This window comes from Schistocerca serialis, chromosome 1 (genome assembly GCF_023864345.2).
Source record: "Schistocerca serialis cubense isolate TAMUIC-IGC-003099 chromosome 1, iqSchSeri2.2, whole genome shotgun sequence".
NCBI lineage: Eukaryota > Metazoa > Arthropoda > Insecta > Orthoptera > Acrididae > Schistocerca > Schistocerca serialis.
Window position 1 is genome coordinate 214192522 of NC_064638.1, and position 24039 is coordinate 214216560.

Here is a 24039-nt window from a genome sequence, read left to right on the forward strand (position 1 = left end):
TGGATGCGCAGAGCTATCTGTGTTATTAGGCATCAAAATAGATTAAATTTACGCAACAACTTTTCTGAGTCCTAAGAGAGAGATTAAAATTCCGACTTAGTGAGGGTCCGACATCATGGAAGGGGTGTCACTAACCACTATAATAAATTCATATGCCTCAGCTGATAGGAGTCTCTATGGCTGCAGTACTAGCGTGGCCATTTTTGGTGAGATTAAACGGAATACACACCAGCAGACTAGAAATGCGTATCAATAGAAGATGCCATTACATCTTCTTTACCTAGAGTGAAAGTGGTAACACTGACTTAGAAGGGTGGCAACATAATTCAACCGTTAACTGCATAGATGTTGTATTGATTATGAACAGAACAATAGTAACCCTAGACACCTGGTAGGGCTTCTTCATTACTTATAAAGTTATAAGTCACCTCAAAAATACTAGTACATATTAAGCAATGGATCCGCATCGTGGACAATTAATGACTGTAAGATAAATATATTAACGATTAACTTGGAATAGGTAATACACACTGAAGTGCTAAAGAAACTGGTATAGGCAGCCGCCTTCATATACAGAGATACGTAAACAAGCACAATACGGCGCTGCGGTCGGAAACGCCTATATAAGACAAGTCTCTGGCGCAGCTGTTAAATTGTTTACTGCTGAAACAGTTGCAGGTCATCAACATTTAAGTGATTTGGAGGAGGTATTACAGTTGGCCCACGAGTGATTGGACACACCATCTCTGAGCCAGTGATGGAGTGGTGGTTTTCCCGTACAACCATTTCACGAGTGTGTCGTGATATCAGGAATCCGGTAAAACATCAAATCTCCGACATAGCTGCTGCCAGAAAAAGATCGTACAAGAACGGGACCAACGACAACTAAAGAGACTCGTTCAAAGTGACAGAAGCGCAACCCTTCCGCAAATTGCTGCAGAGTTCGGTGCTGCGCCATCAACAAGTGTCAGCGAGCGATCCATTCAACGAAACATCATCGATATCTGTTTTCGGATCCGAAAGCCCACTAGTGTACCCTTGATGACCGCACGACACAAAGCCTTACGGCTAGTCTGGTCCCGTCAAAACCGACTTTGGGCTGTTGATTGGGAACATACTGCGTGTTCGGATGGGTCTCGTTTGAAATTGTATTGAACGGAGGGACCTGTACGGGAATGGATACAATCTCATGAACCCATGGACCCTGCATGTGAGCAGGGGACGGTTCAAGCTGAATTCATTTATGTCCTTTGTGAATTACGACAGACTTGGGCAATTCCAGCAGGACAATGTGGCACCCCAAACGTCCAGAACTGCTACAGAGTGGTTCCAAAACAGTCTTCTGAGTGTAAAAATTTCCACTGGACACCAAACTCAAGAGACGTGAACATTGAACATATCTGGGATGGCTTGCAACTTGCTTTTCATGAAGGAATTCCATCCCCTGCACTCTTAGGAATTTATGGACAGCCCTGCAGGATTCGTGGTGTCAGCTCACTCTAGCACTACTTCAGACATTAGTAGAGTCCATACCACGTCGTGTTGCGGCCTTTCTTGCGTGCTCGCTGGAGCCCTGTACGATATTATGTTGGTATACCAGTTACTGTGGCTCTTCAATGTATATTATTTGGCTCTAACTGATACCGTATAAAATAAAAAAATAATAGAGCTCACAGTCAAAGCGGATATAATAATTTACAAAACTCAGACGAACCAAAGTTGCATTAGCCAAAGTAGCCCAGAGTTCCTATGGACTTTGAGTGCCAGAATGTGGGAACTTCAATATGTGATGTGTTGGCTGCAGTATATGTAGAGATGACAAGAGTAGTGGAGTGCAGAAAGATGGAGCACTGTATCGCAACATACGTTTTTGGTTAATAGCTCGCATGTCAAATCTAGTCGTCACTGTAGATAATTTTTCCACTGAAAAAGTGGTCCATGATCGAAACTGGTAGTGAATAAAAATCCTGTAAGGCAGCACAGTGTATATCTCGCATTTCCCCAAGTACATCAATGCTGTTCACAATTGTATGAAAAAAGATTTTTCATTTAGTTATTTTTGTGTATTGCACCCTTGCGTCAACCAACATAATCATGGTTCTAAGTGCTGTTTGACTAATCCTGTATTAACTGTAAATCGGTCAAAGGTTCAGTGGTTTGATTTATAGCAAGGCTCAGTCTCTTGTGACACATGTTCGTTAATGGGTGTCATTCATGTTTTCGATGTTTAACAATTGTTTCTGGTGGTTACTTAAAATCTGTTATTCTGATATGCCAAATATTGATTGAATGTTTTAATGTAACATTGCTTCCAGGTCCATAGTAGTTTGTGTGCCAATAATAATTTGTGCTGCCGATTGTGGCAGTGCAAAGTGGCCACACTGAGATATTGATGTTCAACTGTAAATGTTACCTATCCAACTTGCCACCCACCTGATACTTGAATTAAATTGTTTACTGTTACTTTAAGGGGGAATGTAACGGATTTTACTCCAAAAAATCATTTTTTTCAAAAATATTTTCTTGACGTACACAGTTTCGTCTATGTTATGTGTGAATTTTATTGTGATAGTAGCTTCAGAAAAGCCATTAAAAGGTTAAACTGATTAACTCTGCACTGGCGGCCTCTCTCTCCTTTCCCGACATTGGGGAAACTGCTTGCTTCAGTGGAATTTTTGTCAGTGTGAATGCTATTTTCTTTCTATATCTTTGGCTGACCTCTATATCTGTGGCTGACATCTATATCTTTGCTGAAAAATTCCTTCCTTGTAGTTTATTTACGTTTTGGCAATACTAACAGATATTAGTAGGTGTATTCGCCAAGCTTTACGTGGAAGTTAAGATTTATGCATAGTGGGTGGTAGAAAAACTGTGTTTAGGAAATGGAGGTTTCATGGAAATCGGTATACCAACAAAGAAGATGAAGTAGCTTGAAATGAAGAACATAAGCTCTCAGCTGCAGAATAAAAACTTGGGACAGGAGAACTCCAGAGGTGTGTGAATGATATTGATATGGATTCCACTGGGTTCTGACTTATTGATTTAGAGCTTCTCTGCCAGGCTACAAAGTTTTCATATGTTAAAATAAGGAATGCATGATTCTTGTTGAAAAACGAAAAGTGGGAGTAGCTTGTGATTTTAAATTGATTTGTAATTCGTGGGGCTATGAATTTTTACTTTCCTCCTCCAAAAAAACTGACACTGGTACCTATGAAAGCAATTTTAGGTTAGCATATGCTCTGAGATGCCTTGGACAGGGCAGGGAAAGAGATAATTTATTGTGTAGTTTTCTGAACATGCCTCCACCTTGTGCAAGGTTTGTAAGCAAAAAAAGTCTGATGCTGTATGTGATACTGCCAGAGTGGAAATAAACCAAAAAGAAATAGAGCTTCCCGTAGATTTTCATGACAGTAAATCTCCGACAGTTAATGTTACTGACCTGTGTGTGTCTGTAGATGGGACCTGGATGGAAAGGGGTCACACATCTCTGTAGGTACTTGCATCTGTTATTGGCAGAGAATCAGGTAAAGTTTCAGAAGAAATTATGTCTATATACAGCAACCAGTGTGCAATAAGGAACATGTCCAACAATGAAAACAGTGAGAAATTGTGGCAAGAAAAGCAAGCAGCAGCATGCTCTAAAAATTATAGTGGCTCAAGTGAGGGCATGGAGGTTGCTGCAGTTGTGAGGATGTTATCCAGATCTGAGGACCAGTATGTTAGATATACTAAATACCTTGGTGATGGGGACTACTCTTCGTACAAAGCTGTAGCAGATAAAAATCCGTACAATACAACAATAGGATAGTTAGAATGTTTTGGCCACATCCAAAACAGGCTAGGAGCAAAGAGCTTACTCTAAAGGAAACTGATTGTCTTTAGTTATTTTAAGGAGAGAGCTATCAGATAAAACACACATAATTTAGGGGCAATGAGGCGTGCTGTGTGGGCAGTTTTTTCCACAAACTATCCACTGACCAAACACCAATGCACAGTCTGTGGCTGAAAGATGATTGGTGTAATAATAATAATTTCCAAAACTCAGACGAACCAAAGTTGCATTAGCCAGAGTAGCCCAAGAGTTCCTATGGACATTGAGTGCCAGACGTAAACAGTCATGATATCCTAAACTCAGATTGGAATGTATACCGCAGAGACAGGCTGGACAGTGAAGGGAGAGGCGTGTTTATAGCGATAAGAAGTGCAATAGTATCAAAGGAAATTGGCGGAGATCCGAAATGTGAAATGATTTGGGTGAAGGTCACGGTTAAAGCAGGCTCAGACATGGTAATTGGATGTCTCTATAGGCCCCCGGGCTTAGCAGCTGTTGTGGCTGAGCACCTGAAGGATAATTTGGAAAACATTTCGAGTAGATTTCCCCACCATGTTATAGTTGTGGGTGGAGATTTTAATTTGCCAGATATAGACTGGGAGACTCAAACGTTCATAACGGGTGACGGACAAAGAATCCAGTGAAATTTTTTTAAGTGCTTTATCTGAAAACTACAGAGAACCGACTCGTGGCGATAACATATTAGACCTTCTGGTGACAAACAGACCCGAGCTATTTGAAACAGTTAACGCAGAATAGGGAATCAGCGATCATAAAGCGGTTACGGCATCGATGATTTCAGCCGTAAACAGAAATATTAAAAAAGATAGGAAGATTTTTCTGTTTAGCAAAAGTGACAAAAAGCAGATTACAGAGTACCTGACGGCTCAATACAAAAGTTTTGTCTCAAGTACAGATAGTGTTGAGGATTAGTGGACAAAGTTCAAAACCATCGTACAATATGCGTTAGATGAGTATGTGCCAAGCAAGATCGTAAGAGATGGAAAAGAGCCACCTTGGTACAACAACCGAGTTAGAAAACTGCTGCGGAAGTAAAGGGAACTTCACAGCAAACATAAACATAGCCAAAGCCTTGCAGACAAACAAAAATTACGCGAAGCGAAATGTAGTTTGAGGAGGGCTATGCGAGCGGCGTTCAATGAATTCGAAAGTAAAGTCCTATGTACTGACTTGGGAGAAAAACCTAAGACATTTTGGTCTTATGTCAAAGCGATAGGTGGATCAGAACAAAATGTCCAGACACTCTGTGACCAAAATGGTACTGAAACAGAGGATGACAGACTAAAGGCCGAAATACTAAATGTCTATTTCCAAAGCTGTTTCACAGAGGAAGACTGCACTGTAGTTCCTTCTCTAGATTGTCGCACAGATCACAAAATAGTAGATATCGAAATAGACGACAGAGGGATAGAGAAACAATTAAAATCGCTCAAAAGGGGAAAGGCCGCTGGACCTGATGGGATACCGGTTCGATTTTACACAGAGTACGCGAGGGAACTTGCCCCCCTTCTTGCAGCGGTGTACCGTAGGTCTCTAGAAGAGCGTAGCGATCCAAAGGATTGGAAAAGGGCACAGGTCATCCCAGTTTTCAAGAAGGGACGTCGAACAGATGTGCAGAACTATAGACCTATATCTCTAACGTCGATCAGTTGTAGAATTTTGGAACACGTATTATGTTCGAGTATAATGACTTTTCTGGAGACTAGAAATGTACTCTGTAGGAATCAGCATGGGTTTCGAAAAAGACGGTCGTGTGAAACCCAGCTCGCGCTTTTCGTCCTCGAGACTCAGAGGGCCATAGACACGGGTTCACAGGTAGATGCCGTGTTTCTTGACTTCCGCAAGGCGTTCGATACAGTTTCCCACAGTCGTTTAATGAACAAAGTAAGAGCATATGGACTAACAGACCAATGGTGTGATTGGATTGAAGAGTTCCTAGATAACAGAACGCAGCATGTCATTCTCAATGGAGAAAAGTTTTCCGAAGTAAGAGTCATTTCAGGTGTGCCGCAGTCATAGGACCGTTGCTGTTCACAATATACATAAATGACCTTGTGGATGACATCGGAAGTTCACTGAGGCTTTTTGCAGATGATGCTGTGGTGTATCGAGAGGTTGTAACAATGGAAAATTGTACTGAAATGCAGGAGGATCTGCAGCAAATTGACGCATGGTGCAGGGAATGGCAATTGAATCTCAATGTAGACAAGTGTAATGCGCTGCGAATACATAGAAAGAAAGATCCCTCATCATTTAGCTACAAAATAGCAGGTCAGCAACTGGAAGCAGTTAATTCCATAAGTTATCTGGGAGTACGCATTAGGAGTGATTTAAAATGGGATGATCATATAAAGTTGATCGTCGGTAAAGCAGATGCCAGACTGAGACTCATTGGAAGAATCCTAAGGAAATGCAATCCGAAAACAAAGGAAGTAGGTTACAGTACGCTTGTTCGCCCACTGCTTGAATATTGCTCAGCAGTGTGGGATCCGTACCAGATAGGGTTGATAGAAGAGATAGAGAAGATCCAACGGAGAGCAGCGCGCTTCGTTACAGGATCATTTAGTAATCGCGAAAGCGTTACGGAGATGACAGATAAACTCCAGTGGAAGACTCTGCAGGAGAGACGCTCAGTAGCTCGGTATGGGCTTTTGTTAAAGTTTCGAGAACATACCTTCACCGAAGATTCAAGCAGTATATTGCTCCCTCCTACGTATATCTCGCGAAGAGACCATGAGGATAAAATCAGAGAGATTAGAGCCCACACAGAAGCATACCGACAATCCTTCTCCCACGAACTATACGAGACGGGAATAGAAGGGAGAACCGATAGAGGTACTCAGGGTACCCTACGCCACACACCGTCAGGTGGCTTGCGGAGTATGGGTGTAGATGTAGATGTAGATGTAAGTTCAAGGACAGAAATGAGGCATATTCGGATAAACACTCATTACCAGAATCAGTTATGAATGCAATTAAGCCCCCATTCAGTTTTCTTGCAAACCCTGATTTACTGAAGGAGTGTCATCACGGAAAGACACAAAATGCAAATGAAAGCCTCAATAACTGAAATTGGATTAGATGCTCAAAAACGTCGTTCTGTAGGCTTGAGGTACTCAAAATAGGTGCCTATGATGCAGTTTTATGTTACAATATCGGAAACAATTGCACATCTGAAGTGCTGACGAGAGTTAGTATAGTTCCTGACGTGTTTACAACAAAAGTATTTTACACCATCGACGAGAGCACGCTCAAGAAAGCTAACAGATCAGTGTCTTACATGCAAATATAGGCCAGGCAGATTCTAAGTGAAGAGAAACCTGAAGGATGGTGGCATAGTCACAAAACATACACAAAATCAGCCCAGCCTTGTTGCACATATTGAAAACACAGTGTAAACTAGGCCACAGCTCTGGCAGACTTATACTTTAATACATGTCCTAAGACACCTTCGTATATGTATCTTAGAGGTACCCAGTGCTTGCATTAACCAATCAGTGTCTTCTGTGGTGCATCTAGACTGGTGGGTGGTATCGGGGATGGAATACTGTCACCGATATGTCACTGCGGCTTCGTGGAGTGGCCGCGCGGTTTGTGGCATGGTGTCACGGACTGCGCTGCCCCTCCCGCCGGAGGTTCGAGTCCTCCCTCGGGCATGGGTGCAGGTGTCGTTCTTAGCATAAGTTAGTTTAAGTAGTGTGTAAGGCTAGGGACCGATGACCTCAGCAGTCTGGTCCCTTAGGAATTAACACACATTTTTTGTCACTGCGGAGAAGGCTTACTGTACTGAAGCAACTGACCTTTGTAATTGTTTGGTCAAAACCATTATCCTATCATCTATGTATCGCGGCACCAGGAAATTTAATAACGTTTGTTATTGTTATGAATAGTGTTCAATTTCCCATTACCTGGTCCTTTTACTCCCCAAGCAACTTCTGACCGCTGGCCGCGTACACCAAACTTGCCTAACCTGAGCCCGTAGCTCGTAGGCCAGTGATTAGCGTCACTGTTTGTTGCTCGCTGAGTCCTGGGTTCGATTTCCGGCAGGATCGGCGGTGTTATTCGATCAGTATCTCAATGTTTGTAGTGTCCTTATCATTTCTTCTCATTTTCATCACAAGGACCGAGGTGGCGTCAAATAGAAACATTGGATCATGCAGCGGCATAACCGGATCTCGGTCAGTAATGCCACATGATAATTTAATTTCATTTGGACCATCATGATGGCAAGGATGTTGTCATAAAATTTTGGCTCTTCAGTATATAAACCACGTAACATAGTTTATGGTCAAGGTAAAATGAGAATCGTATTGTTCTATCGAGCGCCTCACAAATGAGGATTTTATGTCATTGGCAGCCGAAGGGAGTGATTGGTTCTAGAATCGTAAAAAACCTTAGTGGACTACCTCCGTTACAGAGATTAGGGGCCTTGCAGATGAAGGTGTGTACGACATACAGAGAACGGTAAATTTGCCGGGTACTCACGTTGTGCCTCCAGATGACCTTGTGTATCCAGGGGTCGGCGCGCACGTTGCATTCGAAGTAAACGTCGACGCCTTCGCGGATGGCGCTGCCGTTGATGTTGCTGCCCAGCTCCAGAGACACGACGGGGCTGTCTGAACACACGGCACCGGCTGACACAGCTGATACACAGCAAAGGGTATGGCTTACACATATATAAACATTTAAAGAAACACACATTGCTGTTTCTTTAATAAATATTTTCTAACAACTTTTCTCAATATGAATTTATTGCAGTAAGTCAGATTATCTATAAATTTGTCGCTCTAAACATTTTAACTCAGGCTGCTATATATTGGAAAACTATCGCTGATTATATTTCTACACTCACACCGAGATATGAAGCAGTAAATTACTGAGTATTGGTACATTCTGTTATCAGTGAAAAGTATTTGTGGGGATAAATCAGATCAGCTGCAATATAATGGGATGAGGTCACAAAAAATTAAATCAAATCATTTAGATACCTCTCTAATAGGAAATAAAGAGTGCCATTAGGAATCTGTCAATGGATACTATTTAAATACGAAGTCCGATATGGTTCTATTTTAGTACCATTACACTAATAGAGCTCTGCATTTCGATGAAAACAACCGCTCGAGCATTTCCCATTTCGTGCTGCTGCTCGTCGGCTGCGATACGGCTGTGGCCGTCTAATGCACCATGTGGCGGGTTCTCCTCCACCTCTCGGTTATCGGTTGGACTGTCGAGCACTGCCGGGCGCTCCAGCGTAGTCACAATCTCGGCCGGTGACAGTACAACCGCCGCGTGCTCTACAGTGCCGAATCGCATTAGAAACTGTGTGTAAACGCAGTTGACGACCTGGCTTTGAGCAGCGCTGACAGCGTTGTGGATAAACCAAGCATAGGTCGTAAACGTTCCATTCATGAAACGAAGAGAAGTATTGTGGAGAGAATTAGGAGCGGCTCATTAGTCCTGAAGAGGAAAGACATGTCGGAAGAGGAGGCGAAAAGTGAAGCTTGGAAATCGTTTGCACTTGTAGTGGATCCTGTCAAGCAGGCTTCTGCTTATTTCGTGCAATGTACCACATGTGATACCACACTTTGTACCAGTCAAGCACAACAGGTATGATTCGGCACTGCAAAAGTAAATGCGGATCAGAAGTCCACCGGCCACTTGCAGTACCAAGTAGCATAAAGAAAGTTGTTGATAGGTTGGTCGATATGAGTGGAATAGATTTCCTACCGTTAAATACTTGTAGTAAGATTGGCTTCAAGAATTATTCGCGGGAGCTCATCAATGTTGGCGCTACTTACGGAAAAGTCAGTATAGAAGATGTTCTTTCGCACCCTACCACTGTATCGCGGCATATTAAAGAAAAGACTGACAAAGTACGGATGACAATGGTGCCCGAGCTAATATGTGTCTTAAAGAACAAAATGTGCGCTTTAGACGCTTATCTGTGGTCTGATAACTACAAGAAGAGAAATTTTTTGACTTGTCGCTTTTCTAACCCCCTTTAAAGAAGCGAGTTTGGATTTGGAAACTGCAAAGGTAACAAAGCTGGAACGTGTGCCGCCGTGGTACAAGAGTCTGTTACATCATTGTGAACCAATAGACAGTGATAACGAAGTATGAACACTTTCTATAGGTTACGATCCTTTATGCAACTGTTGAATTATCAGAGTGCAGTTATGTATATTGGGTTTCCTTTTCAGCTCATGGCGAAAATAAAAAGGAGAGCAGCATACTTCATCACAGGGAAGTGCAATATTGAGGCTATCCATTACTTTGCCACTGTTCTATGGCCATCACGGCGTCATTTGAAGAAACTCACAGCAGAAGAAAAGCAAGCAGCGTATGCTGAAGTTCGACGATTGTACTCGGAACTGCCCGTAAATGGTAAGGTTCATTCACGGAAACCGATTAGTAAACGAATGTTTGTTTGTCTAATCTGCCATCTTTCGCTAGATCAACATTTATTACGTCTACAATGTGATATTTGGGAAAAGTTTCTCAGCTTTAACATTCCACAATGCGTTTTGATGTAATTTGTGCGATATATATAAAATGTCACCGTAAATATAGTCGTTTAGTAACCAGTAATTCTAACAACGGTGTATACATATTGGAAGGTGACAGATATATCTTCATGTTATATCATTCATGTTTAGAGTCCATTCAAGCAAACAGTGACCAAGTTCTTCCCATGAAAAAGTCCAGGATGGACTGGAGTTTGGATGAGGACGACGAAGATGGACACACAGTTACTACCAATGAACTCGACAGGTACCTTTCGCTCTCCAAATCCGACTGTAGCTGTGCCGAAGGACAAATTTTACAGTGGTGGAAGACGCACGCGGAGTTATTTCCAAGGCTGTCGGTAGTAGCCAGAAGAGTTCTCTGTATTCCTGCCACCAGTGCTGCTTGCGAGAGAAATTGTAGCCAGGCCGGTCACCTGCTGTCCAGCAAAAGATCGTGCCTGGTATCAGACAAGGTGGATGATCTCTTATTGATCCATCACAATTACGTAAGTATTCACAACATACCACGTAATCACAAGGAAGGAAATGTATGGTTCCACTTTCATTGACTTCACAGTAAGAAGTTCAAACCGCCAGCTGTAGTAATAGCTCAAGGAACACAAATGACGCCTGTGTATCAGGGAGAACCAATGACGAAAAAAGAATTGTATAGTCATGATTCACTTGTAATGTTATTTACAGGTCATAATTTGTTCAGAAATTAACGTTTGTGCAACAAAATTTCGTGAGTATTACTTTTAACTCTGTCGTTCCTTTCCGATCCTGCATTCAATGTTAGTACAACGTATACGTGGCCGAGTTTGGAGATAGGCTACACATAGTCTACTGGGTTCCCGTTTGTCTACCGAACGGAACAAAATATAAATAAAGACATTACAGCTTTTAACGTTACAATTACTGGAATACATGATAACCTTAAAGGCGAAACTCCAGTAGTCTGCAAGATATTAACAAACATCAAATGTAACATATTCAAGTGTATTGTTTAGGTAATAGAACTGGTAGTAAACAACGAAAGACATTTGTAAAAGAAATAAGTGAGTGGTTAATGTGAAGCGGTGGCCTCTGATCTCAAGGAGTATTACGAAGCGCCGCTCGCTGGTACTGAGTCCACCGGTTACTGGCGACCGGCCGAGCGTTTGGCGCACTCGGCCAGCGCTGGCGATCGGCTGCCCACAGCCGGTGGAAGAGGACGCTCGGCCGCGTACTCCCGAGAGCCAGAGGGTCGAGCGGGACTCGCCGGTAAAAATCGGGGATAATGCAGACCTCTGTACACTAACGTCAGGAATCTGGTGGTTCGGAGTAATTTAATGTGGAACAGCAGCTCTGTCCATTGGGTTGGTAGGCAGGTTTACGAGTCTGTAAGAGTTCTAAAGAAGGGCGGTTCACCGACGAAAGCCAACTCTTGAGGACTGTTCGTCAGACTGAGACATTTACAAAACTGAATCAACTGAAGAGAGAGATAAAACTCAGAGGTGATTTTGTCGACTCGTTTTGAATTTGTTTAGTCACCGTGCGTTTCACAGAGATTTTTAAAATGCAGTGGTCTATGTTTCAAGGAACATTTTGTGCATTGGGGAAAATCTAACACATTGCCGAGCGTACACACTCCGATACATCCCTCTGGTTATAACCACTCCACTTATATCAGAAAAATTCGGGCTCATTTAGGGGGTAACGACAAAATTTATTGCAGTCTCTCATCTGCGAACGGAACAAGGAGGAGAAGAAACAAAATTATAATAGTCTCTTCACCATGCATCAGACGGTGGCTTGTCTGGCTGTAGACGCATAGAAAGATATAAGAAACATTTCGTTGTTTGTGACATGATATTGTTCTAGACCTCAAGTAGAAAAGAATAATTCTGTGGGGAAAGTAGACGTAAGTACTTTAATGTGTGTAACTGATCGCGCCATTGTTATTCTGCATTGTCATCAGACAGCTGTTTCTTCGTCACTGTGAACTATAATTGTATGTACACTTTGTAGGCGTATTTGTGAAGGTCCGGAATGTAAACATAATAAGGTAACTGAACAGATATTGAAGATGTGTGCCCCGACCGGGACCCGAACACGTATTTTTATTCAAATTCTCCTTTTGTACTAGAGCGTGAGCTCAAGGGAAAATCTCCGAATGAGCACTTTTCCCGATAGATAGGATAACGTGGCTGGAGGCAGAGAAAAGAAAAATAAGACTGAAATGAAGTAGAATCTAATTTTCCAAGTATTATATTTTGATGTATCCAATTAAACTGTGAACTAAGTTCTTGTCTGCTATCTTTTTCCGTTTGTGGAATGGATGAGGTAGTTTATTTCGCTTTGCACGCTGTAGTGCCAAGTGGCATAAATCAGTTACTGAAATGTCATAATGATTTGGTTCAGTAACAAATATATGGCTAGAAACTTCTTCCTGTTCGTTGAATACATATTTCAAGTTCCCAAAAATAGACAGGGTTCCTTAAGAACTCTTCATTTAAGTGTGTTCCCTGTGTGCTGTAGCAAACGGCATATTTCCCTTCCTTACAGTATACTATAACTGTTGCATAGGTTGGGAATCCCATTTTTGGTGCAATGACTTCCTTAAAAACCTCGATAACCTCTTAACATACATTAGCGAACATAACTTTTCACCAAGATGTTAGTACACTAATGCCTTGGTAAGTTTATTTTATGAAATAATTTTGTCTTATAAGTTCCATTGTCTTTAAACAAGCTGAATATATTACAAAATATGCCCGTTTGGACGCATATGCTAAATGTTTTCTGAATACGAAATTATATAACGTAAGCAGTTCATAAACACTTGACTTCGAAGGCTAAAATAAAACCGTTTCATCAGGGCTGTAGCAATTAAATGTCACAATATGCGTTTGTTAATATATGCAAATAAATTTGTCACTTGTCTTAAATAATACATATAGAAAACACGAACTATTTCACTGTATAGGAGCACGCGCATCTATTGTCACGGAACTTGCTTCCAAAACCAAAAAGTCTTTTTGAACATTTCTGAATCTTCGACACTTACCTCCAACAGTTCCATAGGAAAATTAAACGAACTGTCCCTCTTTACCTGTCCTAAGTACTATAGCCGTCTTTACCCCATACTGTGCTGAGGTATTGTCTCAGGAATGAGTCACTCATGTGTACATTACGACTCACGAGGAAATTAATTAAAATAAGTAAAATCTCAGACGACGGACATTCGTTACAATATAGCAATTTTTTTTAATCCCTGTTACTAATCAATTAATCATATTTACGTATTTTAGGTCGTATCAAATAAATGAGGCATTTATAAAGTGGCATCCCGCGCGACCTAACAGCAACAGTAAAAAGAGCCAGCAAGAACGGGACCACGAACGACTGAAGATAATCGTTCAACGTGAGAGTACAGCCCTTCCACAAATTGCCACAGGTGTCAATGCTGGGCCATCAACAAGTCTCAGCGTGCAAACCATTCAACGAGACACCATCGATATCGGCTTTCAGAGCCGAATGCCCGCTCGTATACCTTTGATGACTGCACAACACAAAGCTTTACATCTCGCCTGGGCCCGGCAACAACGACATTGGACTGTTGATGACTGGAAACATGTTGATTAGTCGGACGAGTCTCGTTTCAGATTGTATCGAGCTGATGGACGTGTACGGGCATGGAGACAACTTCATCAAGCCATGAACCCTGCATGTCAGCTGCGGACTTTTCAAGCTGGTGGATTCGCCGTAATGCTGTGGGCGTGTGCAGTTGGAGTGATATGGGACCCCTGATACGTCTAGATACGACTCTGACAGGTGACACGTACGTAAGCATCCTCTATGATCACCGGCATCCGTTCAAATCCATTGTGTCTTCCGACGGACGTGGGCAAGTAGAGCAGGACAATGCGACACCCCACACGTCCCGAATTACTACAGAGTGGACCCGGGAAGCCGCTTCTGATTTTCATCACTTCCGCCGGCTACCAAACTCCCCAGACATGAACATTATTCAGCATATCTAGGATCCCTTGCAACGTACTGTTCAGTAGAGATGTCCACCCATCATACTCTTACGGATTTACGGACCACCCTGCAGGATTCATGGTGACAGTTCCCTCCAGCACTACTTCAGACATTAGTCGACTCCATGTCAAGTCGTGTTGCGGCAGTTGTGTGTGTTCGCGGGGGCTCTACACGATATAATGCAGGTGTACCAGTTTCGTTGACTTTTCAGTGGATTTGAGGGACATTAAAAGGAATTCTACTGTAGGGGAATATATTAGTTACAGGTATTGTAATTTTATATCTGTTTTACAGATGAGCAGCCTGTTTAAGTTGGTGGTCACGAACGTTCATACACTACCGTCTACCTTCAATCAGTGGACGAAAGTTAATTGCCAATGAGTGGAGGGAGTTACTCATAGAATTTTATGTAAATTGCCGAGTCAGCGTATGTATTGGGCGTACTTGTTACATAATGTTGTTATCTTAGATTCTCGGAATTTGTGAAATTTAGTTAATAAATATTAAGTATTCATTTTGCATTTCAATTTGACACTTACCGTTACAACAACGGGCAGTGTTTCGACCGTTTGGAGCAACGGACACTAGCGTGAGGTGTACCGCAAGGGATCGTGACAGGACCACTATTGCTGTAGCAGGCAGTGTGTGTTTTACATGTGCATGGATGTATCACCTGCAAAAAGTACAATTTAATAGCAGGCGAAATTTCCTCTTTGATTATTGTTCGTTGGGTAACGTTTTACTCAATGATTAACGTTAAACTTTTTGTAGGTGTGCCTTGATCATCATGGCGCTGTAGAAGTTATGCTCCACTAAGAAGGTGACAATTAATCTGCAGACATCTCGCTGCAGCCAAGTGGGCCCTGTGGAGATGAAAGTGATCTGCCGCCAGCGCCACAAGTGCCAGGAGGAAGCTATCATACAGATGGTGTTGGCCAGGGTCTCACTGGGAACGGCTTAGTTGAAGGGCGCGTGACTAAAGGAGTACTTCTGTGCGCATCGTGTTGTATCGACAAAACCAAGGCAGTAGGAGTTCGGACGCAGTGTTTTAGTCTGTTTGACTTCAGGTACCTGTAGAATTGCTGTGGTTGAAGTGTACGGGTAGCGTCTCTGCCTTGTTCTGAGTCCTCCGTACTTAGCTTGGCGGTTGACTGCTATCAGCTTAGCAGGAGTATGAGTGAGCTGTGGGGCAGTATAGTGCCGCTGTGTTGAGTGGACAGCACAGAGAGCAGCACCGGTTGCTGGGTGAAGTGCTGATGTCATGTTCCCGTCGGTTTGATTTGTAAATCATGCTGAATAAAGTTGGTAGAAGTGCGACGGCAGTGTTGTGGGCCCCGTACTCAAGATACTTCAATTTGTTTAAACGCTCACATATAGCTGTGAGTTCTATGCTTTACCAAAGTTACACTGAATTGCTTGACGTGCTGCACAGTAGTTCTTAATGTGAAGTGAATATTTACTTTAGTTCCCTTACGGAATTTTGAAGTGCTTGCGGGTGGGAATTCCTGTGTTGCCGAAGTTTCAGTCTTTTATCGTATTTTATTCCTAATTTATTACTGCTGTTTCTCATGTTTCGCCGGCCGGTGTGACCGTGCGGTTCTAGGCGCTTCAGTCTGGAACCGCGCTACCGCTACCGTCGCAGGTTCGAATCCTGCCTCGGGCATGGATGTGTGTGATGTCCTTAGGTTAGTTAGGTTTAAGTGGGTCTAAGTTCTAGGGGGCTGATGACCTTAGATGTTAAGTCCCATAGTGCTCAGAGCCATTTCTTATGTTTCGTTCTTGTCTTATTATTTCTTAATACAAATCACATTTTTATGTATATGCGAATTATGTTGTAAGTCAGTTTTGGTTCTGTAATATATTTGTGTCATCTAGGAAAATATGTTTGTGTCCGCACACGTCACAGGTACTTCCCCGCTACAAATCATGTTTGTTGCAATAATCTTCCGTGTCATTGGTAGCAATGTGTGTGTGTGTGTGTGTGTGTGTGTGTGTGTGTGTTTGTGTGTGGATGGCCTAGTTGGCAAGTAAAAATAAAAGTTGAGAGAATTTGTTTCTGTCTGCTTCTGTATCGTAGCTGTTACGTTCCCAGGATATGGTGGCTTCATAAGGGTGAATTAGAAGATGAGATTACTATTTGCGGACAGAACTGTGCTGCTGCGCTGCCTGCAAAAGCTTCACCAGGTATTGGGAGAACGATTTCTGTGGAAGGGGGGAGGAGAGGGAGCGGACAACTTGATATAGGTACTGCCAGTACAGCGGTTCAGTTAGCACTGGAGGGAAAAGATTCATTTATTAAATTTCTGAAAGGGAGAGTGCTATCTCCACTGAAGAGGTTACAGGCAATTCATTTTCCAGACTGTTTTTTCTTTCACTATCATTGCAGCTCCTATTGCAAGAAGATCAAGGTGGTAGGTAACCTGTATTCTCTCCCTGTTGTGAATGGGCACCATTGGAAAACAGCTGTTAGGTGTGCGAACTGAAGGCCCAGCATCTTTTTCTATATGGAGGAAAATATAATTGCAAATCTAGAGTACAGAGTGTTTGAGGATAATTCTGAGGGAATAGGAACCAAGAGAATGTGGAAATGTATAACGAATTCTAGTGTGATTAATTCAATTTTAGAGAGGTTACAAATTCTGTTTCAGGATATCAGTAGATACCAAGAGAAAGATGAAATCATGGGCAGGTAATAAGTGGGTAGGCCAGAAGAGAAGAGGCATAGCGATGTTTTTTCATGGGTGAGAAATAGGTATGCAGGGAAAGGCATTATCACCGTAGCTTCTGCTGAGCTCATTCAGGTATATCTTGCTGTCGCCTATGGACAGGCATATTCGGGACATACAAAATCTTACCTAAAATTCGTGAGGAGATGTATGGATTCTGACGTAAGGACTACGTTAAGGGCCTCCCCTATGGAATTTATGATCTACTGCCAATTTACTAGCGAGAAGAGATTCAGTAGAAGTACCACTAGGCGAGGAAAATAATTCAAGTAGCCCAAAGCGGGATACAACCATGATAAAGGGATTCATGTATACCTGAGAAATTTTTCAAAACATAACAAAGCTGTAGGTAAGTTGACGGCAAAATTCTTACCATGGTTCCCGGGGCTTCAGGATACCCTTAAAGTTATAACGCCAGTGACAGTTCTTTGAAGGGAAACTGCATCAGCAACGGATCTCTGGGCTCATATTTTACAGCTCAAACCTGCACCTTACTTGGGTGATATAAGCAATTTTGTCTGAGGTTGTGATATATACTATCCTCGGATGCTTTTTCTCAAACTTTCTTTACACCTCGATACTGAGCATACAGAATATGTGTCTGAATCAGGACTGTGACATGTTTTGACGTTACGATGGCACGGTCGTCCACAAGTAAAATGGAAAAGGTTAAAGAGGAAGCATGCGTCCACAGGGGAGATTAGCCGCGATAATCACGGCACAGTGGGAGTCCTACCACACTCAACAGGTGGAGACGGCTCACCAGGCAGTATTCTCATTGGGGACTAGAGGAAGCTGGCGACATCAAAGGGAGCCGCATCCACCTCTACCGGTGTCCAGAAGATAGCGAGCATTGAGCCGCTGAACGGGAGTGCGAACGAGCAACGGGAAAGTGCGTTGGCGTTTTACTTTTGTTGACTGCGCTCCGATAGCGGCGCCGACTGCACACAGGAGAGTTTGGTTTCTGTAGCCTGCAGAATTAATGGAGCTGAGGTATGCAGGCAGTGTGTCCTGTAATTAGCATCTCCCAAAGGAAAATCATATTTCGTACTCTGCTTTTTCAAAGTTACCTTGAATTTTCTGAATAAGCCATTCGGCAGTGCTTCATGTGGGATATTATTATGTAAAGGAAATGATGTAAACTAAGGCTTCCCTTCAGGGTTATAAGATATAACTCACAACGTGCTGAATGTAAATTAAAGAATGTTGCTATAAATAATACTTTGAAGTATCCCACTTTAAACAATAATGGCGAAGTGTAACATGTTCTTACATTTTTTATTTTGGAATAAAAAAAGGTATTGGTACGTTGGCACAAATTAGAACTGTGGTGTAAATTTGGGCTAATGTTAAAAATGTTCTCACTGAAAAAATTAGTAAAACAAACGAGGAATAATTCATCTACAGACTACAATGCGATAAACTTTCTACATGCACTTGAAAAATAACAAGGCTATTTTTATGTTTATACAACTCTGGTTAATCAAAACCTATGGTCACATGATTTAAAACCTTCTGTCCTATTGACAAATGTCGCAAATATAAAATATGTCTTGGTAAGTCTACATACTTTCGCTGTGTGCCCATTTATTACACATCACCTATAGCTTCCCTTACACGTAATCAGAAAAATTTTCTCTACAAAAAGCGCATTTTGCATCGTTAGCGTCTGGCTTTCTTTCAATATTGAAGTATGAATCACCCAATTCCATCAATTAGTGGCGTGGCTAGTTCATTTACCTGTGGCTGATCTGAATTATACGAGGGCAGTTCAATAAGTAATGCAACACATTTTTTTTCTGAAACAGGGGTTGTTTTATTCAGCATTGAAATACACCAGGTTATTCCCCAATCTTTTAGCTACACAGCACTATTTTTCAACGTAATCTCCATTCAATGCTACGGCCTTACGCCACCTTGAAATGAGGGCCTGTATGCCTGCACGGTACCATTCCACTGGTCGATGTCGGAGCCAACGTCGTACTGCATCAATAACTTCTTCATCATCCGCGTAGTGCCTCCCACGGATTGCGTCCTTCATTGGGCCAAACATATGGAAATCCGACGGTGCGAGATCAGGGCTGTAGGGTGCATGAGGAAGAACAGTCCACTGAAGTTTTGTGAGCTCCTCTCGGGTGCAAAGACTTGTGTGAGGTCTTGCGTTGTCATGAAGAAGGAGAAGTTTGTTCAGATTTTTGTGCCTACGAACACGCTGAAGTCGTTTCTTCAATTTCTGAAGAGTAGCACAATACACTTTAGAGTTGATCGTTTGACCATGGGGAAGGACATCGAACAGAATAACCCCTTCAGCGTCCCAGAAGACTGTAACCATGACTTTACCGGCTGAGGGTATGGCTTTAAACTTTTTCTTGGTAGGGGAGTGGGTGTGGCGCCACTCCATTGATTGCCGTTTTGTTTCAGGTTCGAAGTGATGAACCCATGTTTCATCGTCTGTAACAATCTTTGACAAGAAATTGTCACCCTCAGCCACATGACGAGCAAGCAATTCCGCACAGATGGTTCTCCTTTGCTCTTTAGGGTCTTCGGTTAGACAACGAGGGACCCAGCGGGAACAAACCTTTGAATATCCCAACTGGTGAACAATTGTGACAGCACTACCAACAGAGATGTCAAGTTGAGCACTGAGTTGTTTGATGGTGATCCGTCGATCATCTCGAACGAGTGTGTTCGCACGCTCCGCCATTGCAGGAGTCACAGCTGTGCACGGCCGGCCCGCACGCGGGAGATCAGACAGTCTTGCTTGACCTTGCGGCGATGATGACACACGCATTGCCCAACGACTCACGGTGCTTTTGTCCACTGCCAGATCACCGTAGACATTCTGCAAGCGCCTATGAATATCTGAGATGCCCTGGTTTTCCGCCAAAAGAAACTCGATCACTGCCCGTTGTTTGCAACGCACATCCGTTACAGACGCCATTTTAACATCTCCGTACAGCGCTGCCACCTGTCGGAAGTCAATGAAACTATACGAGACGAAGCGGGAATGTTTGAAAATATTCCACAAGAAATTTCCGGTTTTTTCAACCAAAATTGGCCGAGAAAAAAAATGTGTTGCATTACTTATTGAACTGCCCTCGTATTTCTGCTTTTTTCGTACATTTGCATTTCTATTTTCTCTTTCGTGTTTCTCAGCCTTCACTATTTTGGCTTTGTTGCGACGTTAGATAAATAGATCCACCCAAGCTCTTCCTTCCATCCAGTTCTTAAATAAACTTTGTACACCATACCGTGTCGCTAAGTGATAAGCCATTCGATGTTAGTCACGAAGTATGAAGCTATAAAATTGGTCTTTAAGTGAAATAGGCAAGGCAGGATCTTATTTTCCGATTTTCCACACCATATACGTTTTCTTCCAGTTTTCCATAAAAGTAATATTGATGGGAGAACATCAACCCTGCTAAATGCTTGTAACGTCGATCGCGGTAAGTTAACTATTTCAGCATTCTTTAGCAACCCCATAGACTGCACGAATCGCCTGGATCATATCTGTTCCGTTCCATTTCTTTGCTTCTTCGTACTGGACATATTTCGGTTTGGTTCTCAGCATAACGAATACGGCACAGGTATGTCATATTGACAAACTGGTCCAAAATTTGCTATAGCCCGAATTTAGAAAGTACGTAATATCCCAAATTTAGACGACTGATACGTAATACATTGGTTAATTACAAAACTCCGAAAAGTGGTAGGTATTAGAATAAACATGTTCTAAAAGGTAATGCTTTCTCGACACAACGTAGACGACAGAAGACTATTCGTAAACACTGGAACAGTGTGAAAAAATGGAGAATGCATGCCTGTTGTAATTTGACTGAGTAAAAATTGGGACTTTGTACGGACGCTAGTGACCGCATTGTTGAGCGCCCCACAAACCAAACATCATCATCATTATTATAACATAGTTTTAAGATGGTCTAAACTGAGTTATGTGCACTACAGTCGTAGTTAGCAATGAACTGACATGCAGTTTTGCGGAAGAACCAAGGTGACGAATGTCGAATGTGTGTAAAATCTTATGGGACTTAACTGCTAAGGTCATCAGTCCCTAAGCTTACACACTACTTAACCTAAATTATCCTAAGGACAAACACACACATCCATGCCCGAGGGAGGACTCGAACCTTCGCCGGGACCAGCCGCACAGTCCATGACTGCAGCGCCCTAGACCGCTCGGCTAATCCCGCGCGGCGAACCAAGGTGACCTGAAGTGCTGTTTTATATTGTTTCCGCTAGTTACTTCACTTATTCGATTTTATGCCTCTTTGGTTCGGATTTATTTCAATTTATTGTTTGCGAAATTATTTGGTTGCCTGAATTTTAACGATTGAGTATATTTCGTTTTTTCTTTGTTATTGTTATTTCTTCTTATTTATTATACTTTTCTTATTTATTACATTCTTCATTATTTTCGTCTTATTTACTTAACCCGTTATGCTTCTTCTGTTACTATTGTTTTTTCATGTCAGAAACTTAATTATATTGTGTGTCAGCGAATTGTGGTTCAGTTGAGCTTCTCTTTTATAAGAAAACATTATTATCAAGGCGAATATATTTATGTCTCCACAACCACCAGTCGCTTCAAAACCGCAGCTCGATGCTGTTGCAAAAGATTACATTATGAAAGGAAAGGACTCAGAAACCACATGTGGCCTAAGCAAACAGCCCGACTCATGTGTTCAGCCCATACACTGAGGTGACAAAAGTTATGCCTATCGTAAGTTTATGGCGCATAATCTATAGGTCAGTTCGTGTACAAAATGCTGCACCGGCAGTAGCTTCGCAATTATGGCCGGTTACAGAGGCAGCATGGCTCAATACTCATATTTCTGCAGAGTACTACCAATGGCTTGTAGAATCCATGCCACGTCGAGGGAGACGCACGTACATAGATGACTGTAGCATCGTGTACAAAAGGAATAAAAGGGCAGTACATTGGCAGAGCTGTCACTTGGACTCAGGTGATTCGTGTGAAAAAGTTTCCGATGTGAATATGGCCGCACAACAGACTTTGAACGCAGAATGGTAGTTGGAGCTAGATGCAAGGGGCAATCCAGTTCGGAAATCGTTAGGGAATGCAATATTCCGAGGTCCACTATGTCATGAGTAAACAAAGTATATCAAATTTCCGGGAATACCTTTCATCACGGACAATGCTGTGACCGACGGCCTCCATTTAACGACCGACAGCAGCGGCGTTTACGTAGATTTGTCAGTGTTAAGAGACGAGAAACATTGGGTAAAATAATAGCAGAATTCAATGTGGGACGTTCGATGACCGTATCCGTTAGGACAGTGCGGCGAAATTTGCCGTTAATTGGTTAAGGCAGCAGACGACCGAAGCTAATACCTTTGCCAGCTGCACGACTTCACTTTCTCACCCCTCTCCTGGGCTCGTGACCATACTGATTGGACCCCAGACGACTGGAAACCAGTGGCCTTGTCAGATGGGCCCCGATGTCAGTTGGTAAGAGCTGATGGTGGGGTAGGACTGTTGCGCAACCCTACGAAGTCATTGACCCAAGTTGAGAACAAGATATTGTGCAAAGGGGTGGTGGCTCCATAATGGTGTGGATTGGATGCTCTGTCCAACTGAAGCGATTATTGACTGGGAAAGACTGTTCTGGTTTACCTTGAGAGAATTTGCAGTCATTCATGGACTAAATGTTCCCAAACAACGATGGAATTTTTAATGGATGACAATACATCATGTCACTGGGCCACAATTGTTCGCGACTGCTTTGAAGAATGGACATTTCAAGCAGATGATTTGGCCATCCAGATCGCCCGACATGATCCCTATCGAAAATTTATGACACATAATCGAGATGTCGTTCGTACACAAAGTGCTGTACCAGCAACATTTCCTCAATTATGGACAGTTATAAACGCAGGCTGGCTCAATATTTCTGCTGTGGACCTCGAATGGCTTGTTAATTCCATGCCATGTCGAGCTGCAACACCACGCCGGACGAAAGGAGGCAGTACACGATATTAAGATGTATCACACGATTTTTGTCACTTCAGTATACAGCCGCGCTATGTATTTCTTGTTGGTGTTGAAAATACATGCAGGCACGAGCAAGAAAAAATTTCCCATACTTGTTCGATGACATTCGCTTAGCAGTACTGCCAACCAGCCCGGCTGGAGGTACGGTGTATTCTAAGTTAAGTCACTCTTTCGTTTGGTTCATTAGCTAAACTGTTCGCCCTGACGAAGCAGCTCGACAAAATATTTGTAAAGGCATTATTTTATATTTTACGCACAGTTATGGGCAGTAAAATTTAAATACCATGAAGGTAGCATACAACAAACATTAAAGTGTCATGAAATGTATTATGTACTTGTATATGTAAACAAATCAGCATTGCTACCGAACCCCACAAAGTAGACAGAAGCAGCGCTATCTACACTCTTTGTATAAGAAAGACTAGACACTAAGTTCCTGCCGGCCGAAGTGGCCGTGCGGTTAAAGGCGCTGCAGTCTGGAACCGCAGGACCACTACGGTCGCAGTTTCGAATCCTGCCTCGGGCATGAATGTTTGTGATGTCCTTAGGTTTAACTAGTTCTAAGTTCTAGGGGACTAATGACCTCGGAAGTTGAGTCCCATAGTGCTCAGAGCCATTTGCCACTAAGTTCCTCATTCAGAAGCCCAATTATCATTTCAGTTGTTTGTTATAAAATGCTGTTACATTCTTTGTAAGGGGGAGAAATATCTACAAAATTCGACAACAGCAGGATCGTAACCTATCAGGGCTGTTCTTTATCATTCTGCGATATTGCTGTTCGTGTTGTTTGTGATTCCACGACTGTTGTGCGAATATGGAAGCGATGGGTACAATAGTTCCATACCATCGCCGTGAAGAATATTATATGTCCTGTGCTACTAGCGCCGAAGAAAACAG

At 42.5% G+C, this 24039-nt stretch overlaps 1 protein-coding gene across 1 annotated transcript in view; it reads right to left on the reverse strand.

Annotated features, from left to right (window-relative positions):
* LOC126460424 (protein sidekick-2-like) overlaps positions 1–24039 on the reverse strand; it is a 1057356-nt gene that overhangs the window by 119317 nt on the left and 914000 nt on the right. Inside the window, exon 9 of the mRNA XM_050095916.1 lies at positions 8339–8469. Within this exon, the coding sequence (XP_049951873.1) occupies positions 8339–8469 (131 nt within the window). The remainder of the gene's footprint in view (positions 1–8338; positions 8470–24039) is intronic.